This window comes from Bos indicus, chromosome 20 (genome assembly GCF_029378745.1).
Source record: "Bos indicus isolate NIAB-ARS_2022 breed Sahiwal x Tharparkar chromosome 20, NIAB-ARS_B.indTharparkar_mat_pri_1.0, whole genome shotgun sequence".
NCBI classification, from domain to species: Eukaryota; Metazoa; Chordata; class Mammalia; order Artiodactyla; family Bovidae; genus Bos; species Bos indicus.
The window spans coordinates 23,602,473-23,617,915 of NC_091779.1; the positions used below are offsets into that span (position 1 = coordinate 23,602,473).

At 39.1% G+C, this 15,443-nt stretch overlaps 1 protein-coding gene across 2 annotated transcripts in view; it reads left to right on the top strand.

The window, feature by feature from the left end:
- Nucleotides 1–15,443, top strand: part of PLPP1 (phospholipid phosphatase 1) — a 104,347-nt gene that overhangs the window by 51,393 nt on the left and 37,511 nt on the right. The window contains exons 2-3 of one of the 2 annotated variants that reach the window (XM_019982743.2): nt 8,404–8,555; nt 13,335–13,615. In XM_019982743.2, coding sequence (XP_019838302.1) covers nt 8,404–8,555; nt 13,335–13,615 — 433 coding nt within the window. The remainder of the gene's footprint in view (nt 1–8,403; nt 8,556–13,334; nt 13,616–15,443) is intronic. The other variant, XM_019982742.2, reaches the window with a different exon arrangement.

Consider the following 15,443-nt stretch of genomic DNA (forward strand, 5'->3'; position numbering starts at 1 on the left):
CCAAGAGTATGGTTATTGGTTGAAGGATGAGCATTTAATTATTACTTACAGCTGACAGCAATTAAAATTATAGATCTAAGTATTAACCTCCATAGTGTGTACTGTTAAGTGCAAAAATTTATGCTGCAAACTGTGGTATTTGTATTAAAGACTTGGGAATTTCACCCCTCCCTCTGCATGCAGACTATTTGGTAAATCTGAGTATAACCTGAATTCAGATATGATAAGTAGTATAAGGGATGGTTAGCAAAGTCAGCTCTAGTTTAATTTTTTTTTTTAATGTTGCATTTACTAGAAATATAGCTTTGGGAACCTTGTGAGCATCTTTAAAAAAAATTCTATTTATATATTTTATTTTTGGCTGCACTGTGTCTTCATTGCTTTTGCATTGGCTTTTTCTAGTTGAGGCAAGTGGGGGCTCTTCTTCCCTGTGGCCTTTCACTGTGGTGACTTCGCCTGTTGAGGAGCACGTGCTCTAGGTGTGCTAGCTTCAGTAGTTGTGGTGCACAGGCTCAGTGCACAGGCTCAGTTGCTCCGAGGCATGTGGAATTTTCCCATGGGAAAATGGGAATTGAACCCATTTCCCAGGGAGTGAACCCATGTCCTCTGCATTGCAGGCGGATTCTTATCCACTGTACCACGAAGAATGTCCTCATTGTGGTTTTGATTTGTATTTCTCAGATGATTAGTGATGTTGAGCATCTTTTCAGTGTGTCTGTTGGCCATCCATACATCTTTTGGAAAAATGTCTGTTCAGATCCTCTGGCATTTTAAAATCAGATTTTTTTTTTTTTTTGACGTTGAGTTGTATACTTTATATATTAACCCCTTACCAGGTATAGCATTTGCAAATACCTTGTCCCATTCGGTAGGTGGACTTTTTGTTTGTTGATAGTTTCCTTTGTTACGCAAAGCTTTTCAGTTTCATGTAGTCCTATTTATTTTTGCTTTTGTCTCCCTTGCCTGAGGAGACATATCCAAAAAAATGTTGCTAAGACTGATGTCAAAGAGCTTACTGCCTATGTTTTCTTCTAGAAGTGTTATGATTTCAGGTCTGACACTTAAGTCTTTAATCCATTTTTATTGTTTTGTGCATGGTGTGAGAGAGCATTCTTTTGGTGTGAGTTTGATTCTTTTTTCCACAGTTTATTGTGATCCACACAGTCAAGCCAGTAAAGCAGAAATAGATGTTTTTCTGGAACTCTCTTGCTTTTTCGGTGATCCAGCTGCTGCTGCTGCTGCTGCGTCACTTCAGTTGTGTCCGACTCTGTGCGACCCCATAGACAGCAGCCCACCAGGCTCCCCTGTCCCTGGGATTCTCCAGGCAAGAACACTGGAGTGGGTTGCCATTTCCTTCTCCAATGCATGAAAGTGAAAATGTTGGCAATTTGATCTCTGGTTCCTCTGCCTTTTCTAAAACCAGCTTGAACATCTGGAATTTCACAGTTCACATATTGCTGAAGCCTGGCTTGGAGAATTTTGAGCATGGCTTTACTAGCATGTAAAGTGAAAGTGAAGCCGCTCAGTCATGTCCGACTCTTTGCAACCCCATGGACTGCAGCCTACCAGGCTCCTCCATCCATGGGATTCTCCAGGCAAGAATACTGGAGTGGGTTGCCATTTTCTTCTCCAGGGATTAGCGTGTAAGATGAGTGCAGTTGTGCAGTAGTTTGAGCATTCTTTGGCATTGCCTTCCTTTGGGATTGGAATGAAAACTGACCTTTTCCAGTCCTGTGGCCACTGTTGAGTTTTCCAAATTTGCTGGCATATTGAGTACAGCACTTTCACAGCATCATCTTTCAGGATTTGAAATAGCTCAACTGGAATTCCATCACCTCCACTAGTTTTGTTTGTAGTGATACTTCCTAAGGCCCACTTGACTTCACATTCCAGAATGTCTGGCTCTAGGTGAGTGATCACACCATTGTGATTATCTGGGTCGTGAAGATCTTTTTTGTACAATTCTTCTGTGTATTCTTGCCACCTCTTCTTAATATCTTCTGCTTCTGTTAGGTCCATACCATTTCTGTCCTTTATCGAGCCCATCTTTGCATGAAATGTTCCCTTGGTATCTCTAATTTTCTTGAAGAGATCTTTAGTCTTTCTTAGTCTGTTGTTTTGCTCTATTTCTTTGCACTGATCACCGAGGAAGGCTTTATTATCTCTCCTTGCTATTCTTTGGAACTCTGCATTCAAATGGGTATATCTTTCCTTTTCTCCTTTGCTTTTTGCTTCTCTTCTTTTCACAGCTATTTGTAAGGCCTCCTCAGATAGCCATTTTGCTTTTTTGCATTTCTTTTTCTTGGGGACGGTCTTGATCCCTGTCTCATGTACAGTGTCATGAACCTCCATCCATAGTTCATCAGGAACCCTATCAGATCTAGTCCCTTAAATCTATTTCTCACTTCCACTGTATAATCATAAGGGATTTGATTTAGGTCATACCTGAATGGTCTAGTGGTTTTCCCTACTTTCTTCAATTTAAGTCTGAATTTGACAATAAGGAGTTCATGATCTGAGCCACAGTCAGCTCCCAGTCTTGTTTTTGCTGACTGTATAGAGGCTCTCCATCTTTGGCTGCAAAGAATATAATTAATCTGATTTTGGTGTTGACCATCTGGTGATGTCCACATGTAGAGTCTTCTCTCCTGTTGTTGGAAGAGGGTGTTTGCTATGACCAGTGCGTTTTCTTGGCAAAACTCTATTAGCCTTTGCTCTGCTTTATTTTGTACTGCAAGGCTAAATTTGCCTGTTACTCCAGGTGTTTCTTGACTTCCTACTTTTGCATTCCAGTGCCCTATAATGAAAAGGACACCTTTTTGGGGTGTTAATTCTAAAAGGTCTTGTAGGTCTTCATAGAAGCATTCAGCTTCAGCTTCTTCAGCGTTACTGGTTAGGGCATAGACTTGGATTACCATGATATTGAATGGTTTGCCTTGGAAACGAACAGAGATCATTCTGTTGTTTTTGAGATTGCATCCAAGTACTGCATTTTGAACTCTTGTTGACTGTGATGGCTACTCCATTTCTTCTAAGGGATTCCTCCCCTCAGTAGTAGATATAATGGTCATCTGAGTTAAATTCACCCATTCCAGTCCATCTTAGTTCACTGATTCCTAGAATGTCGACGTTCACCCTTGCCATTGCCTGTTTGACCACTTCCAATTTGCCTTGATTCGTGGACCTAACATTCCAGGTTCCTATGCAATATTGCTCTTTACAGCATCGAACCTTGCTTCTATCACCAGTTACATCCACAGCTGGGTGTTGTTTTGCTTTGGCTCCATCCCTTCATTCTTTCTGGAGTTATTTCTCCACTGATCTCCTGTAGCATATTGAACATCTACCGACCTGGGGAGTTCATCTTTCAGTGTCCTGTCTTTTTGCTTTTTCATACTGTTCATGGGGTTCTCAAGGCAAGAATGCTGCAGTGGTTTGCCATTCCCTTTTCCAGTGGACCACATTCTGTGGAGTTGTTGATAGACAGGGAGGCCTGGCATGCTGCAGTTCACGGGGCTACAAAGAGTCGGACACGACTGAGCGACTGAACCGAACTGATTCTTTTTAGTTTAGCTATCCAGTTTTCCCAGCACCATGTATTGAAGAGCCTGTCTTCATTTTTAATCTGTGTCTTTAGATCTGAAGAGTAGGCAGTGTATATATAGATCTTCTTTTACTATGTATCAATAGTTTGTCTATTGATTGAAGGAGTTATATCTAAAGTAATTATTGATATGTGGGTACTTATTGGACTTCCCAGGTAGTGCTAGTGGTAAAAAACCTGCCTGGCAATACAGGAGGGGTAAGTGAGGTAGGTTTGATCCCAGGGTCAGGATGATCCCAGGGTCAAGATGATCCCCTGGAGGAGGAAATGGCAACCCACTCAAGTATTCTTGCCTGGAGAACCCCATTGAGAGAGGATTCTGGCAGGCTACAGTCCATGGGGTCAGAAAGAGTCAGTCAGACATGACTGAGCGACTAACACGCAGCACATGTACTTATTGACATTCCGTTAATTGTTTGGGTGTTGTTTTTGTGGTCCTTATTTGTTTCTTTCTTCTTTAGTTTTTCCTCGTGATTTGATGCCTACCTGTAGTATTATATTTGGACTCTTTTCTCTCGTGTATTTATTATATATTTTTAGTTTGTGGTTACCAGGATTAAGTTGCTGATCTGTTAAGTTTGAATGCATTTTAACCAACTTTCATTTTTATTATCCACCCCCTTAATGTTTGTGATGTCATATTTTATATTCTTCGGATTTGTGTATCCCTTTACTTATCTTGGCTATAGATGACTTCACTACTTTTGTCTTTTAATCTCCCTACTAGCTTTATAAACATGGTTGATTTACCACCTTTACTGTATATTGCCTTTACCAATGAGAATTTTCCTTTTATGTATGCGTGTGTGCTCAGTCACTCAGTCGTATCCAACTGTTTGCTCCTTTGTCCATGAATTTTCCAGGCAAGAATATTGGAGCAGGTTGCCATTTCCTCTTCTATGGTACCTTCCTGACCCAAGGATTGAACCCTCATCTGCGTCTCCTGCATTGCAGACAGATTCTTTACTACTGAGCCATCGGGGAAGCCCCTTTTTCTTTCATAGTTTTCATTTTTCTGATTGTTGCTTTTTCTTTTCCACTTATAGAAGTCCCTTTAATATTTCTTGTAAAGCTGGTTTCCTGTAGAAACTGATGTTGAGTTGAGTTCTTTTCGTGTTGAACTCTTTTAGCTTTTGGTTGTCTGTAAAACTTTTGAGCTCTGTTTCAAATATGAGTGAAAACCTTGCTGGGTAGAGTATTCTTTGTTTTAGGTTTTTACTTTTCATCACTTTAAATACATCATGTCGCTCTCTTCTGGCCTGTAGAGTTTCTGCCGAGACATTAGCTGACAGCTGTATGGGGGTTCCCTTGTATGTAACTTGTTGCTTTTACTATAGTGCTTTCAATTTTCTCTCTTTATTTTTAACTTTTACCATTTTAATTATAATGTTCTTGTTGTGATTCTTTTTAGGTTGATCCTGTTTGAGACTCTCTGTGCTTCCTGGACTTGGATGTTTTCCCAGAGGTCTCTTAAACTGTCCTCTTTTTTTTTTCTTTCTGTTTACCTTCACTGATTTCCATAATTCTGTCTGCCAGTTCCTCTGTATCATCTAATCTACAGTTGATTACTTCTAGAGTATTTTTTATTTCAGTTATTGTATTTTTCAGCTCTGTTTGGTTCTTATATTTCCAACTCTGTAAAAAAACTTCTAACTTCTCATTCTGTTCTTCCATTCTTCTCCCAAGTACTTCAAGCATCTTTCTGATCATTACCTTAAATTCTTTTTTTTGGCGGGGGGGGGGCGGTGTAGATTGCTTATCTTCACTTAGTTCTTTTTCTAGGGTTTTATCTTATTTCTTTATTTGGAATGTATTTCTCTGTCACCTCAGTTCGCCTAATTCACTGTTTATATTTTTGTGTATTTGGTAGGTTGGTTACATCTCCTGATCTTGGAGACGTGGCTTTATGTAGGAAATGTCCTACACGGCCCAGCAGCGGACTCCCCTCTAATCACCAGAGCTGTATGTTTAATGCTACCCTCTATGTGGGCTGCATAGGGCTGTTTCTTGTGCCTCATTGACAGCTGTGGCTGTCTTACTGGTGTGTGTGGTTGGCCTGGTCACACTGATTGCCAGACCCTGTCTTATGAGAAGGCTACCAGCTGCTGGTGGGTGAGGTTGGGTGGTGAGTGGGGCTGGGTCATGGCTTGGCTGGCTATGTGGCCTCCAGTCCTGGTATTGGCCTGCAGGTGGTTGGAGCTGGATCCTGACATGGCTGGCTCAGAGGCTTAAGGTGTCCTGGAGCTGGTGTTGGCCTGCTGTTGGGCGGACCAGGGCCCTGGGTGTCCAGGGTGGTGCCAGACTACTAGTGGGTGGGCCAGGACTTTACACAACTTGCTGTGGGGGGTTGTGGTGGTTCTGGGGCTTGGTGGCTGGTGTGGGGGCCCAAAAGGACATGGGGCTGGTGCTGGCCCACTGTTGGGCAGAATGAGGTCCTGGAGTCTTTTGCTGTGGGGCCTGAAGTTTCTGCAGCTAGCGTTGGCCCCTCTGTGGGCATTCCTGGGCCCAGGGTTTGTGACTGCAGGGCTTTGGGTGTCTCAAGGGTGGTGTCTGCCACAGGTGGGTGGAGTTGGGGTCTCACAGATCTTGGGGCTGGTGCCTGACACCCGGTGTGTGAGCCAGGACTGGGACTAGTGCTGGCTCACTGGTAGATGGGGCTGGGTCAGATGACTAGCTCTGCATGTGTTTGTGTGTGTGTGTGTGTGTGTGTGTGTGTGGTTTCCAGTGGTCCCAGTGCTATGGTGGCCCGCTTGTAGGTGGGGCTGGGTCCTGGGTCCTATAGTGGGTGGGGTCATGTCCTGAATTGGCTGGGGGCTCAGGGAGTTCTCTATAGCGTCAGCCTGCTGGTGATCCTGCCCACCTAGCTGCCTGGCCTGGTGCATCCCAGGGCTGGTGTTATTTGGTAGACAGGCCTGGTCTCTCACTGATTGGTTAGAGGGAGGATTCTAAAGTGACCCTTAACAACACCTGTGTCTTGGTGGTGGAATGAGTTTTCCAGAATGGCTGCTGCCAGCATTTTTGTTCTCAGAGTGAGTTTCAGTTGCCTTCTGCCTCTCTGGGAGGCTCTTCAGGATGAGCAAGTAGGTCCTACACAAGTTCCATTTAAATTACTGCTTCTGCCCTGGATCTTGGAACATATAAGATTTTGTGTGTGCTCTCTTAAGACTTAAGTCTCTATTTCCCACAACTCTCTGATTCTCCAAAAAGGAAGCTCTACTGGCTTTCAGAGCCAAACAGTCTGGGCAGTGGGAGGGGAGTTCTTTCTGGTGCAGACCCCTGGGCTGAGGGGCCTGATGTGGAGCTAGGACACTTTGCTCCTTGGGGAGGACTTCTGCAGTTGTAATTTATTCTCCCATTTGTGGATTGTATACCCTGGAAATATGGGTGATGACCATACTTCACCCTTTCTGCTTATCTTGTGATTTCTTCTTTATATCTTTAGCTTTAAAAGATCTTTCCTGATAATTTTCAGTTCACTCTTATGGGTAGTTGCTCTGTAAATAATCGTAATTTTGCTGTGCCTGCAGAAGGAGCTCACAAGCTTATGGTCTTCCTACTCTGCCTGCTTGGTCACTTCTCACATCATAAAGACTCCTAGTGGGTTAATAGCATGACAAATTGGTTAACACAAAGAAATAAACTTTGGTTCATATATTCAGAGTTTAATGAAAAATAGAAAGATAAATAAAAAGAACCAGGAACAGGCTTCCCCTTTTCATTTGACCCTTGAAGATTGAACACATTTGATGTTTGTAGTCGACGCATCAGGCAGTTCATTTGATATTTGTAGTCTATGCATTAGGCAGAGTGTCAGAAGCTTGGTTGTCTTTGAGTCTTTAGGGCTTAGTGGAGTTGATGAGAACTGTAAATGGTTGTCAAGACTTGGTGCTTCATGGAAAGAACACTTGAATGTCCAGTGAGTATGTTAGCTAAATGGTTATGGTATTACTGCTGGGTGAATGGGTCCATCCTTGGGAAAGTCCTGAAGCAGAACTCACACTGAGGGTTTCTGCTAAGCTCTCTTAGAAAGCAGTCCTAGTCAGTATGCTGCCGTTTTAATCGGGATGCTCGATGCAGTGATGAAATAAAGGAGGACTGAATTCTTAAAGTTCACATTTAGGTAAAAGTTTAGACATCTTAGGTGATGAGTGTGAGGCATGATCTTGATGAAGACAAAAGAGAGAGCTCTTTTAGGTGCTTTTGCGCTTGACTTCATTGTCCATTTTTTCTTTAGAAACCTGGTTTAAGTTCACACTCCTTTTCATAGCAGTTCTAAACTTGCCGTAGACAGTACAGAAATGAGCGGATAATCTTTAGATACTCTGATAACTTAGCCAGTGACCATGACTTGTGATATGGTAGTAATATCAAGTAATATCAAGATAAACTGGAGAACGTCAGAATGCTGCTTTTCTTTTGGAAGAAAAGATCCTGACAAAGTGGTTTGAAAATAGTGTTGAAAAGCCTTTGATTAAATGACAACAAGAGCATGAGAAGAGATTTTACTTCCTCTAAAATCAGGTTAGTGTATTTGGGTAGAAACAAAGAGAAGAAGTTTTTCTTGGTTAAACTGGTTTAATAGAGGACTTGAAGGCATTGTTTTGGTATAAAAAAAATCTTTACCCTAAGCTGTAATTTTTCTAACTTCTGTTGCATGTGTTGCTGCATTTTCTTTTTCCATGTGCTCTTACTGTTTTCATGGCAAACATATTTTTAAAGATGATCTCTGGGATAATTATTGCCATTAATTAGTTTTGATATTCCTTTTTAATGATATTTTCATTTATTCCTTTTGCTAGCTGGATTGCCTTTTGCAATTCTTACTTCAAGGCATACCCCCTTCCAACGAGGATTATTCTGTAATGATGAGTCCATCAAGTACCCTTACAAAGAAGACACCATACCTTACCCGTTATTAGGTGGAATAATCATTCCATTCAGTATTATCGTTGTAAGTTAAATCCACTTTTCCAAGTTTATCACTTTTGGGCAGTTGGCTTTAATTTTATGTTAGCTGTTAATGATTAAATGTATAACCCTCTAAAACATGTGTTTTAACTTTTTATGTTATTTGATCAAAATAATCTCAGCTATTTTAAGTGGGGCTAAAAGAGTAACAGTGTATAATTACAAGAACCTTACTAAATACGTATGGTTTTATGCTAATCTTTTCCAAGTCACTGATTTTTTTTTAGCTCTAATTTGCTATTGTTTGAGTAATAATACAATAGATGAATACTGTATCAATGTATTTTTAGCATACTTTATACTTAGGATATTATTTTATGATTTATTGAGACTGTTTATGAACTGACTCTAGTTACTGAGTTCTAGAAAAGAAAAATTACTAACAGATGTTAAAAGGCTTCATTTAACCCATATTTAAAGAATTTTTAGATAATGGCAGAAATAGGGGAGAAAAGCCTAAGTTCTATACATAATTAACAGTGAATATGAAAGCATTTTTACTGGTATTAAAACTAATAATTACTGTTTTCTAGGATTTCAGGTGAGAATGTCTAGAGAATGTGCTCTGGTTGGGGAGAAGATTTCAAGTGATTTGACTAGATGATTTTTATTATCTCTTGACTCAGAGATTCTATGACTTTAATTTTATGCTATATATCTTGTAATTTTAGAAATAAGATTTATGCTAAAAGCAGATAATATGGTCTCATCCAGAAGATAGGCCAAAAAGATAAATAGCCAAAAAGATATATCTTGTCTGTTCTGAAGTTTATTAAAAAACAAAGCAAAACTTCTGGATTTAGAAATTTAATGTCTGATTGCAGAATAATCACAGCTCCTTATTAGCACTAAAAGTTAATCAATTCCTAATTTGTGGTGTATAATTAATAAAAGAACATCTCTGCTATACAAGTGTTTGTTTTGTAACACTGTGAGCTCCTTAAGGCAGAGATGGTGCCTTGTTCATCTTGTTATCCTTGCCGTTGCCATGGACACTGGCATGTCCTAGGTGCTGGAATGAAACTGGAGTGATTATATAGTAATATTGGTGACTCGCCTACAATATAGTGAAATTTTAAAAAATCAGTGGCCCATTTAATCAAGACACATCTTTACACTAAGTTTTTAATATGAAAAGAAAGAAAGCCTATGATCCTTCTATTAAAGAGGGAGTACGAGTAGACTCTTTTTTAAGTGTATATTTCTGAGAGATTAACAGCTCTTTACATATAAAAATTGTAGCAGGACTTTTCTGCAAATAATAGCTGATTTTAGACAAGATTCAAGTACTCAAATGCTACTACAAATGTACTTGTCTTTCAATTCTACTTTTGTTTGTGTCTCAGTAAGAAGGATGCTGCCCGAGCAAAACTACAGAAATCTGCTACAGACCAGAGGCCTGCCAAAGGACAGGGTGCTGTGCAGCCTGCATAGCAAGTGCAGGATCCATAGACACTCAGTTAGGAAAAACTTGTTATGTATATTTTATTCACTTGGAAGTTTTGATTATTTCACCGTCACCTGTGAAAAGGTTATCTTTATATTTACAAAATAGCAAGTAAGTTGAGTGTGGTGGTGGTTTATGTTGTGTCTGACTCTTGAAACCCCATGGACTGTAGTCTGCCAGGCTCCTCTATCCATGGGATTCTCTAGGCAAGAATACTGGAATGGGTTGCCATTTCCTTCTCCAGTGGATCTTCCCAACCCAAGGATCGAACCCGGGGCTCCTGCATTGCAGGCAGATTCTTTACTGACTGAGTTACAAGGGAAGTCTAAGTTGAGTGTAAAAAGAACAGACTATTTAAAAGTGCTGTACAAGTACTTTTTTCATTTCAACTATATCAACAAAGACACACACTGGCAGTGGTTTTATGTACTAATTTAACATAATTTCAGATTATTCACTAACTCAACTTCTTTCAGGTAGCACATGGTTAGACTTGTTTATGTTTAATTTTGTTTTCTAGAAAGTAAATCATTTCTTTAAAAAAATCAGGACTATGATTGGGACTTCAAACCAGGCCTTTGATGTGACTTGCAAGTGATCCACAAATATATGAGTGATTGAGGGAACCTGGTAAAGAATCAGAATTAATATAGTATCACAGAAGCCAAGGGAGAAGTTCAATAAGGACAAAATGGTCAGTGATGTCATATACTACTGGGAAGTTAAGATTTGGGTTGATAAAAATCTCTTTGATCTGATGAGACCATTTTGACTTTTTGGAGAGCTATTCAGTAGAATAAAGGGTTTAGAGGTATTTAGAGATATTTAGGAAGGAGTGGAAGTATGGCAGTGAGTGATTTTAGACTATTCTTTTAGGAAGGTGGGTCCTGAGTGGAAGACACAGAACTAGAGTGACAGCGTAGAGACATAAAATTATATTGGTTGACAGAGATATAAAGATGGTGAGAAAATACTCTGGTACATAGGTTTTAAATGATTAAATCCTTCTGATTTAGATAGCTACTAGCTTTGATCTTAAAAAGTATTTTGTTCTACTCCCCCAAACATCATCTTTAGTACTTTAATAATTTATCCTTAATCTGATTAAATAATGTTTGACAAGCAATCCCAGCTTTACAATTAGAGCAGTTAGTTTAAGTGTGAACTTCACCAGAGGCTGAGTTGGCCTAAATGGCTCAAAGGGCAAGATAAGGTTTTAAAATGAAATGAAAATATGGCTGTCATGTGTTGGTGGAAGGCACAGACATCTCCCTGCATTTGATTTAGAATATCTCTGTTATCTATTTCTCTCAATAGATGGCATACATAATAAAAAAAAAAAATGATGTACTTTGACATAGCATTTGTTAGATTTAGAGTCCCTCTGAGGTTAAGGGTTAAGTTTCAGAATAAGGTTAAGGGTTAAGAATTAAGGGTTAAGTGTTAAGGGTTAAGTTTCAGCATGTTCTACATCTGTAGGTCAACTTTTAATCTGTGTCCAGTACACTGAATGTTACTAGTGAATTGATTTTCAGTCATCAGTGGCAAGAACCAGAGTCTAGGTGGCCCTAAACAATGATCACTATGACTAGGAAGACTCACAAAAATTAATATTTGTTTTTAGCCAGTAGTTGAGTGCTTACACAAGAAGAACTGACAGCTGAAAAGTGTAAGTTTCACTGCTCAAATTGTGGTTGACTAGTATACTTGGTATATATTTCAAATTATCGAAGGTCATCTCCATAACAAAACATTAGAGATATCTTGTCTTGCTGCTTATCTATCAAGGCAGTTGCTGGAACACCTTAATGGCCTGAGGAGATGTAATATACTTTAATTCAAGGCCTCTAGGACAGTCACCAGGGAGTACCCTAAGCACACTTGTGGAGGTATGGTATCCCCAGAAGTGAATGTGGTTTTTCTCTCCTGTGAGACCTGTGCTCAGCAAAGGCTTGATTAAGTCATTCACATTAAGGATTATAACAAGGAATATATTCCTGTGGGGTTTAATATATTTAAGAATGTTTACTTTTTACCCAAGAGGTAGCACCTTGAATTGAAATGTATTGACCACCAGCTGTTTTAGGCCTCTGTGGTGGTGGTAGCTTTCTATTCAACTAAAAATTCATGGTTTTGTAGAGTTCATAGTCTAGTTGTCAAAGTTACAACATTGTAATTATGGAATTCTAGGAGCCATTGAGCCAGATGAAGAAAGAATTTTTGATATCAGGTTCTTGAAATCCTTTTTGGGAGACAACCATTTATCTCACCCCCAAAGACAATTAATAGTTGCTAAATGGAAATGTTTGAATGCTTTGTAAAATTGTTTATATAAATTTAAGATGAAGCAGTGAAACTCTTTAAGTGAAACAACTTTGTGATTTATATCCATGCCCAATATAAATTAGCAAGCAGAATTTTTTGTTTTAAGTGTTTATTTTGGTCTCAGGTAGCTAGAGTGTGGCTTATTATTTTTTTTATAAGGTTGCCATTCAGTATTTTTTCAGATTTCTTAGGATATTGGTCTGTGAATTTGTAAAGTGCTTGAAAACCATTTTATGCCTTTAAACCCATTATACTGGTTTGCACTTACACACACTACTAGTATCTGAGAAGGCTATGATTCCCATTTTACAAAGTCAGTGAAAAATAAAGAGGAAGGAGTCACTTGAAATATTTTCTTGAAGGAGAACATCAAGTGTGTATTTGGTCTTTTAATGAGACTTGTTAAGAAAGCCAGCCCTAAAGGTTTCCTGGAGAGGCAGGACTGGGAGACCTTGTCAGCTGATCTCTGCCCTCTGTACCCTTTAACCTCAGTGTTAGATCCCTGCTTTTATTAGATTAGCTTTTTCTCTTAAAAATGTTTTACCTTTTTTAACATGATGAATATTTTTGGTTCAAAGTAATGTCTGATGCAAATGCAGACTCTGAGGTAAAAGTGCTTATGTAAGGGATATTCTAATCAAAAAGTTTGTATTCTTTGAAAAGCCATTGTTTTTATACTCCCTGGTACATCATTGTCTACTTATTAAGGCTCGGTTTATTTGAAAACAAGAAGTAAGGCCTTATTGTTTCAAGGCAGACTTTGGAATTATTTAGGCTTTGTCAATGCTCTGTGAGCAGTATCAATTGAGGACACCTTTTTTGTGGTCTAGAATTAGGAATCCTAAGTTGTTCTCCATTTGAAAAGGAAAAAGAGAGGTATTTTTAAAATAAACATTTTATTGTGATTTACCATTTTCTTCTCTATACTTTGTTTGATGTGCCTGGATGCTGCTTTAACATTATTTTTCTGTTTTTTTTTTTTTTTTTCAGATGATTGTTGGAGAAACCCTGTCTGTTTATTTTAGCCTCTTGCACTCGAATTCCTTTATCAGGAATAACTACATAGCCACTATTTACAAAGCCATTGGAACATTTTTATTTGGTGCAGCTGCTAGTCAGTCCCTGACTGATATTGCCAAGTATTCGATAGGCAGACTGCGGCCTCACTTCTTGGATGTTTGTGACCCAGACTGGTCAAAAATCAACTGCAGTGATGGTTACATTGAAAACTACATATGCCGAGGGAATGCACAAAAAGTGAAGGAGGGCAGGTGCGTGTTAAATTTTTAATGCTTGTTTTATCTTGTGCATTCCTGAAATACCAGGTTTCAGTGATTGGAAGATGAGCTATCCGGTAGCTTAAAGAGAGAGAAGCTAGTAAGTATAATCACTGGGAGGTGAATTGAAATCATGTTTGATCTATTTTCTCTACTTACTCTTTTTTCCTGTTTTATCCCAGTACTCTGTTTAAGAGCATTTTAATGCAATTCTTTTCATCTTCAGTGTATAATAATGTAAAATGAACCCTTTAGATCAGATGGTCCAGGATCAGCAAACTTTTTCTTAAGATGCCAGATAATAAATATTTTAGGCTTTGTGGGCCATTGGTTGGCTACTGTTCAACTCTGCCTTTGTAACAGAAAAAAAGAATCATAGACAGTCCTTGAACAAACCAGTGTATCTATGTTTCAATGAAACTTTATTTACTACATAGATAGTGGCCGCCCTATGGGTTATATAGTTTGCTTACTTTTGATCTAGTTCAACTATGTAATGGAGCTCTGCTAGATCTCTTAGTATTCTTAGAGTATGTTTTTTTTTTAAGTTAATTTCATTCATATATTGATAGATCTGGGACCTCAGATTGCTTTCTTATTGCACACTTGGGCTACTTTCTACATTGGGAGTGCTATTAGACATGGATGAAAGAGAATATTTGGAACCCAAAAGGTCTAATGCCTTCAATTTATGGATGAGCAGACAAAGGCCCAGTAACATTGAATAAAGCCGCACTAATGTAAATACACTACTCTGTGTAAAATAGTTAACTAGAGTAAAGATACTTTATAGTAGAGGAAACTCAGCTTGGTGCTCTATGGGATGCGTGGGCAGTTGGGAGAGAAGCTCAAGAGGGAGGGGATCAGCTATATGTATACCATATAGCTATATGTGTACCATATAGCTGGTTCACTTTGTTATATAGGAGAAACTAACACAACATTGCAAAGCAATTATACTCCAATAATAAAATTCTTTTAAAAAGACAAAAAAGCCACTAATAAGTAGCAGAGCCAGTTCCTCACCCCAAATCTCAGAATTGTCAATCTTACTTATTCTATGTTTGATCTTCTTGATTTTAAGATAGCTATTACCATTTTCCTTTATTTATTCATCCAACAAATACTTTCTCTCAGAAAAACATCCTCTGATTGTGTTTTGTAAATGACTCCCAGACACATTATTGTCCTTGCTAGTTCCTTTGTAAGTCAAACAGGCCTGCTGCTGCTAAGTTGCTTCAGTCGTGTCCGACTCTGTGCGACCCCATAGACGGCAGCCCACCAGGCTCCTCTGTCCCTGGGATTCTCCAGGCAAGAACACTGGAGTGGATTGCCATTTCCTTCTCCAATGCATGCATGCGTGCCAAGTCGCTTCAGTTGTGTCTGACTCTGTGCAACCCTATGGACAGCAGCCCACCAGGCTCCTCTGTCCATGTGATTCTCTAGGCAAGAATACTGGAGTGGGGTGCCATTTCCTTCTCCAAAACAGGCTTGCTAGTGGTCCTCAATATTTCCATTTAATGGAGATGAAAAAACACTTTATTTAATAGTATGCATTATGCTGTGTGCTTAGAATTCAGCAGTGAACAAGACAGCTCTGATTTCTGTCTTCATGGAGCTTAGTCTAGCAGGAAAGATTTACAATAAACAAATATTGACAATGGAAGCCATGTAATTAAAACACCCTTGCTCCTTGGAAGAAAGCTATGAGCAACCTAGACAGCATATTAAAAAGCAAAGACATTACTTTGCCAACAAAGGTCCATATAGTCAAAGCTATGGTTTTTCCAGTAATCATTTATGGATGTGAGAATTGGACTAT